Here is a 22743-nt window from a genome sequence, read left to right as displayed (position 1 = left end):
TTGCTTGTGCTCGTTGTGACGGTGGAGATCGGCTGGGTTGACTCACATTTATCCCTCAGGGAAGACGAGAGGTTGGAAACGTTGGAATAAGGAAGTTATCATGTGATTTGGATGTGGAGAAGCAAACACGACGCTGGTGGATGTATATTGGGAAATCGGTTGGACAACCAAGCGTGAGTAAACAATCACAACGAAATGCTCTGTGTTGTTCAGAAGAGGAGTTACTATTATCTTTTTGGGGGTGTTGAAGGTTACCGGCCCTGCGGAGATTGAATGCGTAGGCGAGCCGAAGAAGTAACCGGAAGACATAGAGGGGCGTTGTGAACATATTTACCTGTGAAACCTTTTCTCTTTCTCTGGCGTGTACAACGCCCAACCCGCCTCTCAAGCAGCCAAGACCTAGGCGGCCCAGCCTTAACTTCACATGGAGTGCGTGTGCAGAGTGCTGTGGTGAGTGTGACTTTTATCGTGTGTTTCACTAAGCTTGCTGTGTGTGTGCTGTATTGACAGTAACTGAAGCCAGTAACCTACCTGTGCAGTATATCGCTTACCTGTGTTTGCAGCAACGCCTCGAAGAGGACCAAGCAGTGTCAGTAGTGAGAAACCTCCTACCTCTGCCCCGACGTATGCCCTGGAGGCGAGAAGAGGAAGATTGTTTTAAACTGCCCTTCTCCTTTCCCCTTATGTTTTAATTATTTAATAAAAATTCAGTTTTGTGGTAATTCACGTGTCTGTCTGGTCATTGGGGTGGTCTTGGGAACCTCCTCGAGGTGGGAACTAGAGAGGGGCGTGACCCTTTAGTTCTCTTGGGTCCGCCCCGGCCGTGACACGAACTTTGAATTGGAACAGTACTTGGGCCGCGACTGATGACGTTTCACAAGTCCACAAGAACGCAAGTACAGACAAGAACACATATTGAGAAACGGCTATATACTTCTTGGCTCCTGCGTCAACCTGTCTTTGTCGTTAAGCCTCACCATTGGTTGAATTTGATATACACATTCAGACGCACTTACTTCTGGAGGTGTCCCCAAAGTGTCACCACAGTGACGCAGTGCGAGTTCCCTCGAAAGCGAACTGTAACAATGTATCTTAAAAGGTAAAACCATGTAACCTTGCCTTACTTGAAATGTCTCCCCACATTTAGTCATTGAATTTGAGGGTATTGAACCTGGAAAGTCCTTGAAAGGTCCTTGAATTTGAAGTTAACTAAGGTGTGGGAACCCTGAACAAGTCACTGCCTAAGTTTTCGGATGCAGCCTTGTATAAATAGCAAGCAGTGTGAAAAGTTGTGCAATACATACACCAAATTCCAATTTTGCATGCATATGATACGCCAGTCCTGTTCACTTAATCTTTTTTCTGTTTTTTACTGTACCATTGTCGCTTGGGTTTGGGGTTATAGCAACTTTTTGTTCCATAAAATGTAACCCCAATTCTAACCCCAACTCCAAGTGACAATGGTTTAAAAACTGACAAAATATTAAGAAACCAATACATGAAATGACACAAAAAGATGAGAATGCCGGTTGCATAAACATAACCGTGAAGTTAAAACAGTCTTACTTTTGGAATTTTAATTAGACTGATCTACTTTTTATATAACATGCTTAAAACAGTTGAAGAAAAATTCATGACCAACTTTTAAGTAGCGCCACAAGTCATTTGGTCTTAGAAGAATTTAATGAAAACATCTGAGGTCACAATACATTTTTGGGCACAGTCTGAGACATTGTGTGAGAAAACAGAAAACACATGTGAGATTGCCATGGTTTTTATCCCCAGCATGAGATTTCTCAGTTTCTAATGCTGTGTAGGAGAAACATGATTAAACAGACTGCAAGAAACTAAGTCAAAAGAAACTCACAGGTAGCCAGAGAAGCTTGGAGAGAAAGGAGGCAGAAAAAAGAGAAAAGTGGGAGGAGAAGCCAGAATATATGTGTGTTCAGGAGAACATGAGGGTTGGGTTCACTGTCACTTTAAAAGAGTCGGCTGTGATGTGTGTGTGTGTGATTTGAAGAGGGAGGAGGAAGACGAGAAACGTCTGTACAGGAGCATCCAGCGCTGAGTGTGTCATTCATTCTTCTGTTCAGCTGGACTCCATCATGCAGCGGGCAGCAGTCCTGCTGGCTCTCATCAGCACGAGCTCAGCTCTCAGACCCGAATGGATACCGAAAAACTATCCCATGACCGATGCAGGGGCTCTGAGTTTTGTAAACGACTACAACTCAACAGCTGAAGAAGTATTTTACTTCAGCACAGAAGCCAGCTGGAACTACAACACCAACCTGACGGAGCACAATTCCCAGCTGCAGATAGAGATCCATGCTTTTTACAAATACACCTGAATGTGCTTGCAAGACACATGTTGCCATAATTCACACTTAAGGTTCCTGCTTTATATTTTCTGTACTACTTTGTTTAGTCATGCAACTGTTCAAAGTGTATAATGCATTTCCATGCGGTCCGATTGAATGTACGCTGGGAAAGGTGAGCTCTTTATGCCTCCCAATAAGTTTTTAGTTTGGTTTTAATTTGTAGTTATGGGACTTGAAGAAAGTTTCCCAGCAAGCAAATTTGTCTAAAACAATAAAATTTCGGCTGTCAGTGAAGGTCTAATAAATGTCTAACCATAGCCCAAGAATAGAAGATGCATATACATTTAAAAGAAATAAAAGCAAACACCTTGAACACCTATTGACTTTGCCTACATGATGAAATATCACACATCTCCCATTTATTTTGGCAACAATGGCATGTAACCAAATTCAAGGTTATTTAGGGTAGATGTGGGTTACTCACAGCTGGACTTTATTAAGTCTATAGTTAGCCGTCATTTCACTGTCTTGGTTTTTGCTTGCTGGGAAAGAGATGAATCACGAGTGATCGTCACGGAGGAAAAGTTCAAGACACATAATTATAAGCTCCAGAGACGTGAGCTTACACATCTTGTTTTTAATCTCATTGCTATCTTAAAAAAAGCTCATAAACTCATGTTATGCAACATTGTCAGTTGTTGGTGAGAAAAACTAGAATCGTCCCAGCGTGTAGACGCGATGCTCACCGCATCTGCTGTAAGCTCAGTATCAGAGTAGCAGCTGTCTCAACACTTTCGCAGCTGTCTCAACACTCACAAACGCTCCTCGGCACAACTCACTGCACAACATCTGAGCAAAACCTCATTGAAAAGCTGTTCAGAACCCGAGCGATGCCTGCAGTGAAGTCTATTATTTCAGACACATCAAACGAGTTGATCAAAGCACCTCGGCTGTTTCGGGCGTCTCCTTTGGAGGTGATGGCCGGCGCAGGGCTGGGACTTAACCTGACTGCATGGGATTATGACAAAGCAACATTGTTTTATAGTGACTGTTTGGAGACCATACGCTACCATCTATATACCTGTTAACTCATTGATGAATGCAAATCTGTTAACATGAACTTCAGATTAATGACTGTGTGCAGTAATGCTGTTTGTTATTACATGAGAATGATTTACATTTAGGGATTTATTTAGCACACGCTTTTGTCCAAAGCAAAAAAAAAAAGAAAGGAAACAATAAAGCGCTTTGTCATAGGGAGGCAGTAATACAGGAAATGTTTATACCAAGTTACTAGTTTCACAATTCAAACAATATCTGTTGAGAAAGAGGGAGAGAGAGAAAGTTTTTTTGTAGATCGAAGAGCAGTCAACATCTGATCTTATACTGTAAAGTTTGAAGCGTGTCACTTTAAACATTAATAGACATTTCCTCATCATAACAAAATGGCTTTTTGGCAAACATTTTCTTTTTCATAAGGCATTTGTTCCAGATGTCAGTTTAGTCGTTAGCCAAAATGAAACACAAGCAGAGACCGGAAATTAATTTCAGTCCTAACGCGTAACCACAGCAACGCGTATGTGTCTGATGAATCCATTTATATGCAAGACAGAATATTTATTTATGTATATGATAGGTAATAATAATAATAGCTAACTTTATTTTGTATAGCCCCATTAAAAGTAATTTCTCAAAGTGCACATGTAGCACCTCTTACCCAAATGCTACCCTAAAATAATACATTTTAAAGGATAATTTAAACATTTTCAGGGATGCTGCATTTCTAATCTCGGAAGGCAGAGAATTCAATAACTTTGGGGCAACTGAGGAGAATGCCCTATCACCCATTGTTCTTAAATGTGCGACAGGAACAATTAAAAGACTAGCATCTGCACAGCAGAGTTTTGTACCCACTGTAGTTTATTCAGAGAAGTTTTACAGTAGATGCTCCAGCTAACAGAATATTTGTTAATGTATATGATAGATGACAGAATAGGTAACACTTTACTTGAAGGGGTGTTCATAAGACTGACATGACATCTTCATAATGACACGTCACGTATCAAAAACATGAAGAAGATTTTGTGCACATTTATGACAACTGTCCTTAAGTGTCATTTGTTTAATTATGTCATTTTTAATGCAAATATGACATTGTTTAACATGTATTTGTTATGACAACTTGACATAAACCAATACATCATAACTTGTCATGACAATTTGACATTATCAAGACAACATAACTGACCACTTTTTTACCAGTGATACAAATTGAAATTGTCATTAAAATGTCATTAAGTGTTAATTATCTGTCATATAGTTTTATAACAGTGTCATGAATATTTTTCTTGACCTCAGCTACAGTGGTACAAATATAATTTGTCATTAAAATGTCATTAAGTGTTTAATACTTTGTCAAATAATTTTATGTTCTTCTTTAAATATATAAACATACAATATACCAAATGAAAGAACAGACCCTCTGCTTTCAAAAAAAAAAAAAAAAACGTTTCATCCTACCTTCAGTGATTCTTTTGTAATCAGCTTTTGAATATGGGTACACTCTAAAAAACAAACGGTGCTATATAGCACCAAAACAGTTGCTTTGGATTGTAACGATAGAAGAACCATTTTAGTGCCATATAGCACCGGTGAAGAACCAGTGAAGCACCAGTGAAGCACCTGTGTAGAACCATATAGTGCTATGTAGAACCATATGTGGTGCTATATGGCCCCTATATGGTTCTACACTGGTGCTTCACTGTTGCTTCACTGGTTCTTCACCGGTGCTATATGGCACAAAAATGGTTCTTCTATCGTTACGATCCAAAGCAATTGTTTTGGTGCTATATAGCACCGTTTGTTTTTTTAGAGTGTAGGTTTCTGCAAAAACACCACATTTTGAGCAAAAAGCAGAGATAATTCCATTTTTGTGACAGACTTTTCATAGAGATCCCGTTCAGAGTGATCTTTAAAACAGAAACGAACATGCAGCCGCTTGCCATAGGGCAATACTTCCGGGTTTATCCACCTGGTGGATAATAGCGGTATTGCGGAAAGACAGAAAATCTTGTCATTGGCGGGGAAGCGTTTTCTCTTAATTGACGAGATATCTCGTCAATGGCGGTGAAAGAGTTAAATGAAAACAGTACAATGGGTTAAGCCATAGCACTGGGTCCATATCGCTGCAAAAACAGTTAATTACCTTAATTTAATTAATTAAATATTTTGTTAGTTTTTTCTTTTATGTCAGAAAATTTCAGAACCCTCTGTGTGAGGAAGAACAAGTTCTGTGAGTTGTCAGTTTCTTATGTATTGTGCACATACATAAAATTAAGTATAATATTTTGACCTGTCTGTTGCATTTTGTTTTAAATTATTTGAAATAGCATTAACACTTTGTACCACTGTAGTTGAGGTCAAGAAAAATATTCATGTTGCTGTTATAAAACACTTAATGACATTTTAATGACAGTTTAATGTAATGTTAACTGATAAAGCTAGGTAGTTTCTTAAAGAACAAGTTCGGTATTTCACACTTAAAGCCCTGTTTTCAGATTGTTTATGATGAACTAGAACGGTTTTGACTGAAATTTCGACATATGCGGCTGCCCCGAGAATTTTCAGGTGTTTGTTGTTTACCTCCCACCTCTACAATGGGTGTATAGGTGCACTGGAACAATCCTTCCTAAAATGCATTAAACTTTCGTTTACAAAGACGTGAAACTCATCGAGTGGTCAGGGGTGTTCACTGATATGCTCACACAAAAATCGCTGCAAAATACGCATTCCAACAGGTTTTATCGTAGTTTTGTCCAACTCCATTGACTCCATTGAGATGTGCTGTGAGGTACGGTATTACTCCGCGCCGGGAACTTTGTTTCTATTCTTGCAATTGGATTAGCACCACCACCTGGGCTGGAGTGTCTATTATTCAAGCTCTCGTCAGAAGAATGTACGGGTGTGAGGCGTTTGGAAAAATAGGTCCACAAGTTAACAACGAATGCTAAAACACCTGTTGGAGGGCGTCTTTTGCGGCGATTTTTGTGTGGGCGTGTCGGTGAGCGCCCCTGGCCACTCGGTGGGTTTCACGTCTTTGTGGACGGAGGTTTGGTGCATTTTGGGAGGGATTGTTCCAGTGCACCTATAAACCCATTGTAAAGGTGGGAGGTGAAACACAAACACCTGAAAATTCTCGGGGCAGCCGCATATGTCGAAATTTCAGTCAAAACCGCTCTATTTCATCATAAACAATCTGAAAACAGGCCTTTAAGTGTGAAATACCGAACTTGTCCTTTAAGTTTGATAATTATTCTGCTGTGTCATGTTTATGACAGATTTATGACAAGTTGTGATTTATTGGTTTATGTCAAGTTGTCATAATAAAGACATCTCAAACAATGTCATCTTTGCATTAAAATGACATAATTGAACAAATGACACTTAATGACAGTCATAAACGTGCATAAAATCTCCTTCATGTTCATGACACGTGTTTAGATGTGAGGTGACTTGATGTCAGGTACTGTATGTAATATAGGAGTTATGCTGCATCCCAATTTCCAAATTTTTACTTGGGAAAGGTAAAAATTGAACTTTTGTTGACTTGCGCTGTATGATGCCAATAAAACATCACTTCCATCAATTGAGAATATTTTTGGAAGTTGACAGTTTGGTGCCAAGATAAATACTTTAAACGTCCAGTTAAAATGCTTTAACGAAAGAGGGTTTTGATTTTATCTAAAATAAAAATTAAATTATATGGGACATTATGAGAACAGGGTGGAACTGCTTCCCCCAGTGTTATTAAAGATAAAGCAATATTACTAGATTTTAATTTTTTTTTATAATTTCATGAAATTACTCTATAAAAGAACACCACAGAAAGTTTGAGTAATTTATCTATTAGGTCCAGCCTTGAACCTCGTGCCCTATTACAACTTAAACGCTAATCATTTTAACATTCTTGCGACACGGCAGAACGAGCAGGACCTTGGAAGAAGAGGTGTAAAAATCTCTCTATCTTTGCTGTGTGTGCATGAAAAGGAAGGCAGCAGATCAAGAGTTTGTTAATCAGTGTTAGTGTGAAACTAAAAGATGAGTTTAAACTCATCTGACAGAAGTCCTGTGGTTATCATAACAGAGGAGCGATGCTGGGGTCAAAAGACCACGACATGCAGGTCCCGTTCAACACCAGGATACAACTTTAGTGTGTAACTCACATTTTATTTATTTATCTAACAGACTTTTATCCGAAGCTATTTACAAATGTGTGAGCATTTAAGATTTTGTCTTAAGAGCCATAAGCATATTACACAAAGCTATGTTTACAAAATGTACATTTAGTCATGCATTTGGCAGATGTTGAAACACAAGGGAAATATTAGAAATGGCAATAGTATTGAAGGTCAGAGTAAAAAAAAACTGTCAGTAATGTTAAACAGTGAGTTGAAGTTTGTGGGTTAGTTAAGTTTATGCAGAAGTGTCTTCATTTGTTTTTGCTTTTTGAAGAACTCTATGTTCACAGCTGTTTGGGTGGCGACTCATTTCACCAGAAAGGAACAGAATGGGTAAATGTTTTCGAGATTGATTTTGTGCCTCGCTGTGAGAGAACAATCAGACGTTGCTTGTTTGCTGATCGTAGATGTCAGGATGAAACCTGTAGGACTGATATGTAGTATAAAGAGCTACATCAGACAAGACCAAGTAGGTGTAGTTGCAATATGGGTTGTGAGGTTCAGTTGGTCATCAAACACCATTCCCAGGTTCCTAACAGATTCATGTTGAAGATCCAGCTTAAAGAGTAAAGTTGTGTAGAGCTGATGGGTTGGCATGATGTCTAGAAATAACAGAAATCAAAGGCAAGTAAAGTCGAATGTCTTTTGCGTAGCCATGTTGATGAATGGACATAAATATCTTGTGTATATTGGGAATAGGAGGTGAGCAAGTATGGATCCCTTAACCCGCAGTAGTCAATTGATGTTATGTGGAAATCTCTCCTCTCCTCCCAGGTCTTGCCTTTCAACAACAGATAGGAGGGTAATCTCTACCAAAGTAATAATCCAGAATGTTGACTGTCTGGTATAGTGTTAAGTGAGAGATAAGCAGATAGTCTTTCTCAAGTCTTTGAAAGGAATGGTAGGAGCGAGACGGGTCCATTACTGTTGACCTCTAAGGGTCGAGTAACTGAGCCTGCATGAACAAGGTGGGATCGTTTCCTGTGGTGCAGGATTTGTTTATTATGTGAGTTCAGGCAGAGGTGATGGAGATAGCTTGCAGGAGATGGGAAAGAATTGGGTCAAATATGGATAGGGTCAATCAGGGTGCTTTCACACCTGCCTTGTTTAGTTCGATTGAATCTTACCAGAGTTCGATTGCTCAGTTGGTGCGGTTCATTTGGGCAGGTGAGAATGCAGCAATCGTACTCTGGTGCGCACCAAACAAGCGGACCGAGACCACCTTGAATATGGTGGGAACATTTTTAAGACAAAAAAAAATCATGTGATGGGGTACATCTGTATGTCATTCAGAAAGAATCCCTTCAGGGCTTGACCCTTGATGACAGGGCAGGAGTGGGACTCATTTTTAGCCCTGGAGTTTGATGCTTTAGACAGGCCTACATTAGTTCATGACAGACTACATTAAAGTAATATAATTAAATCCTCAGTAGGATATAAGTATGCAATAGTGCACTGTCTCTAAAGCCTTGCAATTCATTGTATTTTTTAAATATATCATTTACAACACAATGCAAATACAGTACCATAAACAATTATGATTTTGCCATGCAGCCCTAAGGTATTTTAATATTATTCAATTAAACCTTTTCAAAAACTACTGAAAGAGAACAAATGTATTTTTGTTTTCTCCTATATTTCTATTTCCTTTTGGGTCTCAAGATTACCTATTGGTTGAAAAAGCTTGGAAACCACTCATATACAATACACAAGCAAGATTTATCAAGTATGCAGGGAAAGCAGATGGAAAAATAAAATCTTTATCTTAATTTTTTAGATCATGTATATGGTCAAATAACGTAAGGTAGGCCTAACTTGTGTCAAATACATGCATTTTCAACATTTTGTTTTACTTGAAAAAACATCATATTCATACTGTCACGGTTAATCCGTGTCATGTCTTGTCTCTGTTCCGATTGTTATCACCTGGACATTCATTGATTAATTACCTGCCTCATCACACCTGTTTGTCATTTAGTCTGTGTATATATACCTCTGTCTTCTGTTTGCTCACTGCTGGATCATTGTCATTGCTACCTCGTCTGTTCCCTGTGTTGGATGTTCCTGTGTTCACTGTATTCACAATGTTATCCGTCGTGTTTTATCATTAAATGTTATTTATTTTTGAACTTTGCGTTTGCGTCCTGTCTCTCCTACCGTGTCATGACAGAATGATCCAGCCAAACTGGACGCAGCAGGTTCACGGAGGGTGGCTCCCCCAGGAGTTTCGTCGAGGGGGAGTAGTGACATCGGGGTTCATTCCCCATCAGCCCTGATGTCTCTTGGGGACCACCGTGAGCGATCGCTCGCTCCTGCGGGAGGAGGATCGGCCCAGGCGGTCCCCCAACGGTTGAGTCGTCGTCGACGGTCCCTCGGAGGACCACCATCCTGCTCGCAGGGGGATCCGGAACGAACCACGCCCGATCATTTCCCCGGGGTGGCTACCGAGGGTCTCCGTTTCCGCGAGGGGATGGGAGATGATTTTCGGGGGCATTTGATCGTCGACGATTCCCAGGAGGGGGGTAATTCGTCTGCCTCGGTTCTCTGAGCGATCGCTCCGGTTCTCCTGGCGCAGTCCGGCCAACCGTCCTGTTGGTCTCATCCCGGCGGCTGCCGGCTTCGCCAGGGTCCCCAAGCCCTCCACCCCTCCCTTGGACTCTCGCTACCAGACGGTGTGTTTGTTGTGTTTTATGTGAGTGTCTGGTAGCCACTCGTAGAGGGGAGGGTAATGTCACGGTTAATCCGTGTCATTTCTTGTCTCTGTTCCGATTGTTATCACCTGGACATTTATTGATTAATTACCTGCCTCATCACACCTGTTTGTCATTTAGTCTGTGTATATATACCTCTGTCTTCTGTTTGCTCACTGCTGGATCATTGTCATTGCTACCTCGTCTGTTCCCTGTGTTGGATGTTCCTGTGTTCACTGTATTCACAATGTTATCCGTCGTGTTTTATCATTAAATGTTATTTATTTTCGAACTTTGCGTTTGCGTCCTGTCTCTCCTACCGTGTCATGACACATACGAAACTTACTTTGAGATGAGTTTAGATTTAAAAATTAATAATTTTTAATAGTAAAATAGGATAAAGGATAATTTTCCTTTTAGAGGCCATTCGTATGAAGTCGCGCTCAAGTTTATTTTAAATCTAGACGCGCTGCAAGCGCACAAATGTGTCTAAAACTAAACTCGTGTTCACAGGTGAGCGCTTTAAAAAGCAGAAGACGCGGTGCATCTCCGTTTTCCATGCAGATGTTAATGAACCCTAATGCAAGAATTCTTCCAATAAGTGGTTGGGACTCGGGACACAATCAACTTTGGCATAAAGTGATGGCGACATCTTTCCCCCGCAAATTACGTGAGTGGGGCTGCTTTAAGTACTGGCAGCTTAGGGACAGCAGCAACCTTCAACCTGTGGCGTGACAACACCGGCCCATGTGGGCAAAAAAACAGACTGCCCACCGGGAATTCTCCCGGTCCTCCCTATGGCCAATCCGGGCTTGCTTGATGAGGTCATTAATGAAATCAATAATAACACAAAAGCACAAAGATTGGGCAACGGAAGACAATTCAGGCAACTGTTGTCTATGAACTCATTCAGTCAGATTGATGTTCTAACAGCAGTGAATAATAAAGATGTATCTTTCTCTCAGATATCTGCATCCTTAGAAGAGCAGGAATTCACAGAAGCATGGGGCAAAAAAGCAAAGGACACATTTTCTGATTCTTTCATTGAAACCTTAAATCCTGAACTGCAGAAACTTCTCAAGAAGATCAAAGTGCTGGGACCTGCCAACCTCCCAACCTCAGATAGAGAGAAAGTGAGTTTTCATATCCTGTACCATTAAAACTGAGGAGATAAGAACTTGTAATGGGTTGTTATATTTGTTTTCTCAGTATAACACCATTCTGAGCCAGATGGATAAAATCTACTCGACTGCAAAGGTTTGCCCCAGTAAAGAGGAATGCTGGTCTTTGGAGCCCGGTAAGAAAGCTTCCTTCATGTGTGTCAAAACAAAGGCAAAAAGTTCAGGAATTAATTTTACACAGAACACCAAGACTTTATCAAATTATGATGATGTTTGTTTCCTGAGGAAATACCAGGTCTCTACAGTGCGGCGTGAGTCTCGTCTTTAGGGTTTACATGCAAATCTCATGCCTTCTGTTCCCCCTTTGCCGCTACAGATGATTTATTTATATATACAAATGAAATAACAAACCAGTTTTAGTTTAGGTTAGATGAGAACCAGCTGAGATTCAGTATGCAGATTATGTAACTGCAGAAAGAATTCGAATGAAATATAAAATTACTTTCAACGCCACTGAAAGATAGACAGGGTATGATGTCATGTTTCTTTGTATTGAGCCAAGACAAAAAATAAGCTTGATATTTTAAGAGTTGCCCTAATCACAATTAAAAAACATTTATTACTGACATCATTCATCACGAAAAACATGCGCGCTGCTTGTTTAGATGAAGGCATACAGTTAGGGGCGGTTTCCCGGACAGGGCTTATCCTAGTCCCAGACTAAAATGCATGTTTAAGCTGCTGTAATTTAAAAACACCTTGTCCTGTTTAATTTGAACATATTTTGTTGACATTGTTTTGCCTTAAGATGCACACCTGTAGTGTTTTTTGTAAGGTATGTTTGTAAAAACTTCTTAATAAGGCCTAGTCCTGGTTTAGCCTTAACCCTGTCCGGGAAACCACCCCTTAATGTTTTGCATGGTGTTGTTGTTAGGTCTTGTTTACATCAGAAACAGATGTGTGTTGTTCTGTATACACAAAACATACAGCAGAAAATATCTTTCTGCGACTGCGCTGAACACAGTTGGAACAAAAGTTGTAAAACACAAGGCATTTGATCATCTGGGGATTTGGACTCATTTGCTAAATTTAAACCACATCTCAAAAATCTAAGGAATTACTGTAGAGTTAGCTTGAGTTCTTTACAGCTCATTGAAGTTGTTTATTTGTCATCTCAGAGCTCACAGACATCATGGCTACCTCAAGAAGCTATAAAAGACTTCTGTATGCCTGGGAGGGTTGGCACAACGTCTCTGGAGTTCCTCTCAGAGAACACTATCCTGGGTTTGTGGAGCTCAGCAACAATGCATCCAGGATGGATGGTGAGCATGTCATTCTTTTGGATGAATAGAGAGTGGAAAGAGATAATAAAAAGTTTGTCATTATCTGATTCTCACCTGTTCTCCCCAGGCTATAAAGACACAGGCGATTACTGGCGTTCTTGGTACGACTCTCCAACATTTGAGCAAGATCTTGAGAACCTGTTTAAACAGCTGGAACCCCTTTACCAAAACCTGCATGCCTTTGTCCGTCGCAAGCTTTACGATTTCTATGGTCCTAAGTACATCAACCTCAAGGGTCCAATTCCAGCACATCTCCTGGGGAAAGCCCATAACATTGTGAAAAATATAAATTTCTGACACAAAGGCACATTTTGTTGTAATAGTAATACTACTCATACAACCAGAGTTTTAAAATGTTAGGGGGAAACACCCACATTTCTATGACTTTCTAAACTTGTTACTAGGAGCTTTTTGCGCTAAAATTTTTCATGAATATGGGCCCCTTGTAAACTTTTCTCTCCTTTCCTCCAACTTTCCACCAAACCATTCAGTTCAGACTGAAACCAACTGATTGATTTGAACCAGATCTTTCCATTTCTGAATGTGAAGTGCATTGAACAGTTAATTTATGTTACATTTTACAAAGGAATGGCAGGTGCTTTTATTCAAAGTGACTTACGGTGCATTACAAGCTCCCTGGAGATCAAACCCACAGCCTTTGGACTGCTAAAGCACTGCAATACCAATTGAGCTACATGAACACTCAGCCTCTGTGAAAACAGTTGTAAATATGCTGTGTATTTGATTTCAGGGAACATGTGGTCACAGACTTGGAACAACATCTACAGTATGATGATTCCTTTTCCTGGCAAGCCCAATGTAGATGTGACCGACGCCATGGCTGCTAAGGTAAGCTAACAAACCTAAACCTGAATTTCAAAATAATATTCCTCAATGAGACCAAAAAGGTATAAACGTGCTTTTCCCCATAGGGCTACAACGCCACTCACATGTTCCGGGTGGCCGAGGAGTTCTTCACCTCTCTGGGATTGATTTCCATGCCGCCTGAGTTCTGGAAAATGTCCATGCTGGAAAAACCCACTGATGGAAGAGAGGTGGTCTGTCATGCGTCTGCATGGGACTTTAGCAACCGCAAGGACTTCAGGTACTCAAGTCTCATATGCTAATGCAAGTCTTAATGGGGCACAGGGCTGACTTAAGTTGGAGCATCTGATGTCTTTTTGTTGATTAACAAACAGGCTGTCCTGCCCCTGTCCATGCCTTGGGATGAGCTCATGTTACAATGTGTGTCCAAACAACTGAAATACTGTTTGGAGCCACAAGTATCCTGTAACAGATAGTTGAAGTCTTGCATCCCTGATCGAGCCAGGGGCGTTCCTGGACATAAAGCTTTACTGGGACTCGTGCCCCCCTTATTTTTTTCTTATACTTTTTCTTAAAAGCCTGATGTGTGAACTGTGCAGCCCATTGCTTGCTTAACCCACTATCCCTACACTGCAACAAGTACAACCCTGCTGAAAAAACAGCATCAAACAGCATGGGAATTATGCTGGTCTATGCTGGTTTGATGCTGGTTTAGCTGGTGGTCACCAGCATACCAGCACCAAAACACAACATATGCTAGTCTTGTTGGTATGACCAGCATAGGATGCTGGTGCTAATGCTGGTTTGTTCCTGGTTTAGCTGGTGCTAATGCTAGTTTGGTGCTGGTTTAGCTGGTGCTAATGCTGGTGCTGATGCTGGTTTAGGTGGTGTTCACTAGCAAACCAGCACCAAAACACAACTTATGCTGGTCTTGCTGGTATGCTGTTTTTTCAGCAGGGAAGGAAAGGTAAACATGTATGCATTAAAATACTTAGGTTCTCAGCCAACTGTTTATGAAGTGTCCTAAACTAGTGAATAAAAATTAATTTCATATTTAAAAGATTACTTCATTGTTATAATACACAATCAAAGACAGTGCAGAACACAAATGTGTTGTCTCAGCAATAAATGCAATTCAATAGACTTGCCAAAGGTTTTCCTGAGACTTTTTCACCTAATATCTAAAACTGACCTGACTAGTTTGTTTATTGTCATGGTTCTGCCATCTTGTCCTTTGTTTAATCTAGTCTTGTGGCAGAATCATGACAGACCCATGTTTTGTGTGGGTTCACGTGGTCTTAGTATTGGTTTACTGGACCACGTGTTCCCTGTGTCTTGTCTCTTTTACCCCGCTCCCTTGTCATCCTTCTCATTATTGTTTGATTTATATCACCTGTTCCCCTCTTGATTTGTTCCCCTATTTAATCCTCTTGTATTCATTGTCCTGTGCTTGTGCATTGTGTTCCAAATACCTGTGAGTATGTTGTTATAGTAAGTCTAGTCAAGTAGTGTTTATTGTCAAGTTCATTGTGTAGTGTCACCCTGTTAAGTGTAGTTACAGTCTAGTCTTGTTTAGTGTTCACTTCCTCTGTTTTAGTATCTTGTTTATATTGTTTTGCCCCCTCGTGGGTTTTGTTTTCTGTTTTGTACATTTAATAAAAGTCTTATTTGAGTTATCTCTGTCTGCACTTGGGTTAATCCACCACCATCATAACAGTTTATGAACTCTTACCTCCGTCAAACTCATCTTTCCATCTGGTTCTCTTTCCCTGCTTTGCACAAAAAAATCAAATGTCCAACTGAGCCAATATGATCTAGCTTAAAATAAGATTATTGATATTTATTAGAAACTGACTTTAGCTTTGTCATGTTTCATAGCATACAGTCCCTCAATCACGTGCTGTCAACTGGACTTCTGTGTGCAGGGCTATGTGGGTTGCCAGATCTGCGTAACAAAAGCATCCCAAAGACCCTTCACAGCATTTTTAACTCAGCCTAAAGGCTGCGGGACAGGGTTAGGGTGAATTGGGTCACTACTACGTTGCAATGCATACAAATTCGAGATTTTTACTGGGGCACAACAGATTTACAATTGGGCATGTTCCCTAGTAAAAGGGGTCTAGCGACACCCTTGGGTTGAGCTGATATTGCTGTCTTTAAAGGAATCAACCTACAATTTGTTTGCCATTCCAAAACAATGTGATTCTGTGATAGTAAAGCTGTATGTGCGTTTGTCATTGGCAGAATCAAACAGTGCACCATAGTGACCATGGAACAGCTGTTCACGGTACATCATGAAATGGGCCATATTGAATATTATCTCCAGTACAAAGACCAGCCGGTGAGCTTCAGGGGAGGAGCAAATCCTGGCTTTCATGAGGCCATAGGTGATGTTCTGTCTCTTTCTGTCTCCACACCTAAACATCTGCACGCTATTGGACTTCTGGACCAACTGACCGAAGATAATGGTGGGTGAAAGACATTTAGAAAAAATTCCACCAAACTCTAAAAAAACAAACTATTACTAATAACAAATAAAAAATAATAACAAATACTAATGCGGTTGAAATTGTGTAGAAAGCGACATCAATTACCTGTTTAAGATGGCTTTGGAGAAGATTGCCTTCCTGCCTTTCGGATACCTTATTGATCAGTGGCGCTGGGGAGTTTTTAGCGGACAAACGCCGCCTGAACGCTACAATGCAGACTGGTGGCATCTCAGGTAAACTGCCAGCAGTTACTTAAGCTGATTATTGTGGAAACCAATAGAGTTTTTTCAAGAGACCATATGTGCTGTCCTTTGTATCAGGACAAAGTATCAAGGAATCTGTCCTCCAGTCAGACGTACAGAGGAGCATTTTGATGCTGGAGCAAAATATCACATTCCTGGAAACACTCCTTACATCAGGTGGGAATCTTATCATGGCCTGTAAAGATGTGATGCATACATTTACATGAACAGTACTGTATGCATTTGTCAGACACACAAGAGTACAGCATTTGGTGTATATGATTGGCATTTGGTGTTCTCACTAAGAATCAAACGTATGGTTTTAGCTGTGCTACAGTTTTGCTACAGAGAAGATAATTTTGTTCCAATTGTTTCATTGGTAGATACTTTGTAAGCTTCATTCTTCAGTTCCAATTCCATGAGAAATTGTGTCAAGAAGCTGGACATACTGGACCTCTCTACAAGTGTGATATCTACAGATCCACAAAGGCCGGAGCTGTTTTAGAGTATGTGTTGAGCATTAAGACAAATGATACTCATAACATTACTGTACTGTCATTATAAGATAAGGTTCATTTATTGTGTGTAAACATTAGGAAGGCTGTGTTTTGGAACTAAATGTTCTAACTTTGTGTGTAAGGAAACTCCTGAAGACCGGATCTTCAGAGGAATGGACGAAGGTGCTACAAGAGGCTGTGGGCACTGACAAAATGGACGCCAGTGCCTTGATGAAATATTTTGATCCCGTTATAAACTGGCTGCAAGAACAGAATAAGAATGAGACGTTGGGCTGGCCTGATTTTAATTGGGTACCACCAGTACCAGAAGGCTATCCTGAAGACATAGGCGAGTTCATCAACAAAATCAGATGGTTTCATCTCAAGATTATACAACAGAAACTGTCGTGTTGAACATAAAAACCTTCTCATTCTTTGTTTTTAAACATTTCAGGTAAGATAACAGATGAAATTCTGGCAAAAAAGTTCTTGGATGACTACAACAGCACGGCAGAGAAGGTTTGGAATGCTTACACTGAGGCTTCGTGGACCTACAACACTGACATCAATGAAGCCAACAAGCAGAGCATGCTGAGACCCCAGACGTTCTGTACGTACACTCATACAGCAAAACTTTCTCTCTGTGTCTCATGCTGACATTTCTGGCTTTAGCTGATGAAGAACTTGGAGATGGCCAATCACACAAAGATATATGGGCTAGAGGCCCGCAACTTTGATGCCAGCGATTTCCAGGATGAAAATGTCAAGAGAATATTGACTAAACTGAGTGATCTTGAAAGAGCTGCCCTTCCTGAAGAAGAACTTAAAGAGGTAAGAGAGATAAACCCATGCATCTCCAACCAGCCCTACACAAGCTGGTTGTTTCAACAAATAGCGTGAGTTTGGGGCGCGGCTATATCCTTTGTATGACCAGTAGCAGATGGGAGAAGTACGTAACACATGAGTAGTGTAGAAAAGACACATATTAGTTTGAATTCAAATACAAAAATACTTTGATCAACTTTATTTATTTGAAGTGCAAATTAAACAATTTCAAATGCTAATCCATGTTATGCCATACATGCTTAATTTTTTTTAAAACTTTACCCAAAAGTGAAAGTTCTGTCATCAATTACTCACCCTTATGTTGTTTTAAAGGCAGGATAGGCAGGAATTATCTAAAAAAACTTTTTTACAAATTTGTTTAAACTGTCTTTATATACCAATACATAAGTAAAATGTAAGTACTCTGAAAAAGAGAGCATAAAACTCGAGCACAGCTAATTATTTCCATTTGGGATGAAACAAATAATTGGCTTGCACGACTCTCACTCTCTCTCGCAACCATGGCACCACCCCTGTTGCTATGGGATCTGCCCACACATGCGCACACCCAATTGATTTGAACGTGCACAAGGCACTCTAGGAAGAGCAAAAGTACGGCAGAGAAAGAGCATTCAGAACTTACAGTACCTACATGTGCAGTCAGCGAAGGCAAATGAGGCAAAAAAAGGAATAAACAAAGAAATCAAACGAGAGTAAATATCGCATGGCTTTTCCCCGAGTCGACGATGCGGTAGTGGTATTGTCTCCGGAGTGTAGTCCTCATCAGAGTCAACAATGCTTCTATCACGGAAACTCTTACATGCAAAACACTGTATATTTTATGAATCTTCCACGAAATTCACCTTCATCACAGTGTAACTGATGGTAATAAAAAACTTGTATCAATGCAATCTGTTTTTAGCTTTTTGTCTTATAAATATAACTAGCTTGTTTGTTACCGAATCAAACAAAATAAATTTTAAACTTTACCAGTATCGATATGCTAGCTTAATAGTGAGTACTAAAAGCCATCCTATTTGTTTATATTCATAGTGATAAAGTTAGGTGTATTATTACATGCATAATGCATCCTCTCCGCTTGTCTGAGGAAAATGCTTCTCCCAGCAGAGCCGGTCAGCGTCGTGCGTTCATGTGTTTTGGGGGCGTGGCTTTAGAAGAAACCCAGAAGGGAGGGTGTGGAGTGAATGGAAAAATGAGCTGTGTTTAAAACAGTCGTGAGAGGTCTACAGACACTAGATTTTTATACTCTCTTTTTCAGAGTACTTACATTTTACTTATGTATTGGTATATAAAGAGTTTAAACAAATTTGTAAAAAAGTTTTTTTTTAGATAATTCCTGCCTATCCTGCCTTTTAAACCTGTATTAGTTTCTTTGATAACCTGTATACTTAACTAACGGTACCCATTAAGTTCCACAATAGAAAAAACATATACTATGGAAGGCAATGGGTACAGTCAACTGTGTGCTTACCATCCAAATAATCTTCTTTTGTAATCAACAGAATAAAGAAACTTATACAGGCTTTAAGCATATTATGGAAATTTGTGGACTATGATCAAATATGTTCTTATGTTTTTTATTTCTAGTACAACAATTTGCTAGCCTCCATGGAGACCTTATACAGCGTGGCAACAGTTTGCAAAAGTAAATCAGATTGTCTGTCTTTGGATCCAGGTGAGTTCATGTTGAACTTTTTATACCTGTACAGCACGCTTGGCAGACACTTTAGGCAAAGATATTTAATATTAACAAGATACGTCACTGGTATTGATATGAATAGGGAAAATCGCATTTAAATGATATTTAATACACAGTGCATCAGATTTAAAGGGATACTTCACCCATTTAGCATTCAGCTTTGTATCTGTAGAAACCCGGCAGTATTACTGAATGACCATGTTTCCCTCCCTCATTTCCCCCTGAGAGGAGAGATATCTGCATTTTGGTTCTGAAAAAAGTCCTCCGATGATGTAATATGACGATTTTTGCATCATCGGAGGACTTTTTTGCAGAACCAAAATGCAGGTATCTCTTCTCTCAGGGGGGAATGATGGAGGGAAACATGGTCATTTAGTAATACTGCCGGGTTTCTACAGATACAAAGCTGAATGCTAAATCGGTGAAGTATCCCTTTAAGATGTTAATACATTGAGGTGGACACATAAAGTAAGTATCACACACACATGATCTGTAGACAATATTAATACTTTATACGACAGGGCTATTGAATACTTTATTCTGATTGGTTGAGAAATGTCCCACAGGTTTTGATTATTTTTAAACGCACACCTGACCTGTCAAATGTCTTAAAATAAACACCAGATCAATGTCTGTAGTATTCGTGGTATAGGTGGAATAATTGACTACGGTCCTTTTGAATTATTTGAAAATAATGAAATTATTTGAATAATTCAACGGCCCATTGTTAATTATTTCTTACTTATACTATTGGTCCATTGAATGCTTGAATCTGATTGCCTGATGAATGTTCTGAGGTGTGCAATTATTTTCTGGGAAACGCATGCCGAACATAGTTCCAGGCAGCTCTCTTGACCGCATTACAGTTCCATATCACCTCGCATAGTTAACTGTAATAAAGGACGAAACAAAAACAACATGACAGACAATTTTCCGAGGCAATAACAGCACTGTTTAGAGACGCACAGAGGTAGCCTTGTTCACACATCTCTCTCTTTCGTTCTCTTTCTGTCTTTCTTTCTGTGTCTCTGTTGCTCTCTTTCTAATAACTTCATTAATAACTGCATTAGAATGCTATCAACGGCTCAAGCCTCAATTGCCAGCTTTAAAATGACGTTTTGGAACAAGCAAAAGAGCCGTTGGATGAGACGCGGAAGAAATAGTCCTACTCACAATAGCGATTTAAGTACACCGGAAGAATCCCTTTAAATATATCATCTGATCGATGTCTTGAGGTGCGTAGTATGAGCGGAATAATTGACCCCAGGCTGTTGAATTATTGAAAAATTATTTTTCTAATAATTCAACAGCCGTCGTCAATTATTCCTTACATAATCATTCCGACTACAGTAGCCTTATGGCAGTGGTTTCCAACCTTTTTCACTTCAAGGACGCCTAGTTGCCCACAACAATATTTGAAGGCCCCCCACTCACTCAAATTTTTTCACATAAAATTAAACAGAACTTGGAATGACTAGACCGATCTATATTTGCTACCAAAATGGCCAAAAAATAAGAAACATCTTGATCTTTGCTTGTTTTAGCTTATTTTAATGCTTCTTTTGTCAATTTTTAATAATTTTAAGTCATTTTGAGGCCCCCTTGGAAATCTGCTGAGGCCCCCCTCGTGGGCCCAATCCCTCTGGTTGGGAAACACTGCCTTATAGCACCATGAAACAATATCCATACTATTTACATCCCAAAACTTAGAAAATATACAGAACTCACTAGGGCTGCACAATAAATCGCATGCGATAGTCATGCGGATCTCTTCAGTAAAGCCGGTTCCTTGATAAGTAGTAAATCACCATCACCTACTATTCAGATGCAGCAGCATTTACTACACAAATCTGTAGTTCCCTGACACATATCGCACACAAATCACAGGCGATACTTCCGCGATAATTAATGTGAAATTGCCCTGTTTGTCAGTGAACTGTGGCTTTGTGTAGTAAATGCTGCTCCATCTGAATAGCAGGTGATGGCGATTTACTACTTATCAAGGAACTGGCTTTACTGAAGAGATGCGCATGTCTATCGCATGCGATTTATCGTGCAGCCCTAGAACTCACTTTGAATAAAAACATATTTAAAGGGGCCATTTAAAATGTCCGCCAAAAAAAAAAAATTTATACTCCACACTCCAAAAAGATGGGGGCAGTATACCTACAGAAAGTGAGTTGGTCTATTTTAATTTAGCAGCATATATCAAGTTTGTTTTACATTAGCAACTAAGTAAGTTATCACAAAAAAAACCATTCGGTCTCATTAACATTGCAATGTTTTCCGCTACGTTTCGTGCGTCCATTTGGTGTTCATTATCATCGAAGACATTTCAAGCTTCTTAGCTAATGTTACATTTTAGCATCAGCTTGGTAGATAACGGGTGAAAACCGGATCGGATCTGTGGGTAGAGCTAACTGTTAAACGCTAACAGCTAAGGATGCACGATAATTTGCATGCGATAGTCATTGCGCTTCTCGTCAGTGAAGCCGGTTTCTTGATTAAAAGTGAATCGCCATCAGCTGCTTTCAGATGGATCCACATTTACTGCACAAAGCCGTAGTTCATGTACAAGCTGAGCATAGGTTATCGCAAGGCCTATTATAAGTGAACTTCTAGCGAAATACTCACAGCATCTTACTTACCAATCGAAAAGAAATGTTGTCATTTCAGAGTCGAACCTCATTTCTTTCATGTCCATTAGTTGTCTCCTCCATCTATGAAAAGCAGTGCCAGTATTTACTCTGGTTCGGTTCCTTTATTTATCAGATTTTATTTGTGATTCCGAGCGCGTTGTTCCCTGCAGCGAATGGTTGTGGTAGTGGTAAATGTCTCTTGCTTCAGCCATTCTTCCGCTCTCTTCCCTGAACTGAAATGCGTCCAAAAACCCTATTGCAAGGCAGGAAGGCATCAAGGCATGTCCAAATCGCATTTCTCTGAGCTGCCTTCATGCCTCTTAAGTCAACAAGTCAGCTGCCTTAGTTTTTTGACGCAGCGGTAATAGTGGGCTGTACTACCCACACGTGGGACTTATTCGTGTATTGCAGTTTGGCTAGCGGTTATGTACGTGGCCCGCATACCGCCTCCCATGGTCGAAACTGGTGTTACGACACCTGTCGGGCTGTAGCTAGTAATTTAGCATGCTAATTCAGATTGATATCTCTGCAGCACTATACCTTGTCATTTTTTATGACATCTTTGCCTTTATTTCTTCTCATTCTTTTGATGCGTGTAGCTCATATTTTAAAATCTTTTACCTCAATTCTTACAAATGGCCCCTTTAAATCACATTTTACAGTGTCAAGGATGATGGGAAATGGAAATTTCACTGCTCAGCTTAAAATAAAACACAGTGAACTTGTAACGATGTAACGATTAATCGTGCTAATGCGCATTTTCTCAAATAATGAATTTCATTGAATTACTGTGAAAT

The 22743-nt window shown here is 39.9% G+C and overlaps 1 protein-coding gene across 1 annotated transcript in view; it reads left to right on the top strand.

Moving 5' to 3' along the window:
- The first annotated feature begins 1983 nt into the window (after positions 1-1983).
- Positions 1984-22743, top strand: part of ace (angiotensin I converting enzyme (peptidyl-dipeptidase A) 1) — a 32175-nt gene continuing 11415 nt past the window's right edge. The window contains exons 1-15 of the mRNA XM_073866721.1: positions 1984-2318; positions 11214-11378; positions 11455-11542; positions 12545-12688; positions 12777-12972; positions 13465-13558; positions 13642-13814; positions 15779-16002; positions 16112-16256; positions 16344-16442; positions 16649-16771; positions 16906-17111; positions 17217-17357; positions 17439-17593; positions 19196-19283. Coding sequence (XP_073722822.1) covers positions 2106-2318; positions 11214-11378; positions 11455-11542; positions 12545-12688; positions 12777-12972; positions 13465-13558; positions 13642-13814; positions 15779-16002; positions 16112-16256; positions 16344-16442; positions 16649-16771; positions 16906-17111; positions 17217-17357; positions 17439-17593; positions 19196-19283 — 2254 coding nt within the window. The 5' untranslated portion in view covers positions 1984-2105. The remainder of the gene's footprint in view (positions 2319-11213; positions 11379-11454; positions 11543-12544; positions 12689-12776; positions 12973-13464; positions 13559-13641; positions 13815-15778; positions 16003-16111; positions 16257-16343; positions 16443-16648; positions 16772-16905; positions 17112-17216; positions 17358-17438; positions 17594-19195; positions 19284-22743) is intronic.

Source organism: Misgurnus anguillicaudatus, chromosome 4 (genome assembly GCF_027580225.2).
Source record: "Misgurnus anguillicaudatus chromosome 4, ASM2758022v2, whole genome shotgun sequence".
Lineage (NCBI taxonomy): Eukaryota > Metazoa > Chordata > Actinopteri > Cypriniformes > Cobitidae > Misgurnus > Misgurnus anguillicaudatus.
Note: the sequence above shows the minus strand (reverse complement) of the source record. Positions and strands in the feature narration are given on the sequence as shown.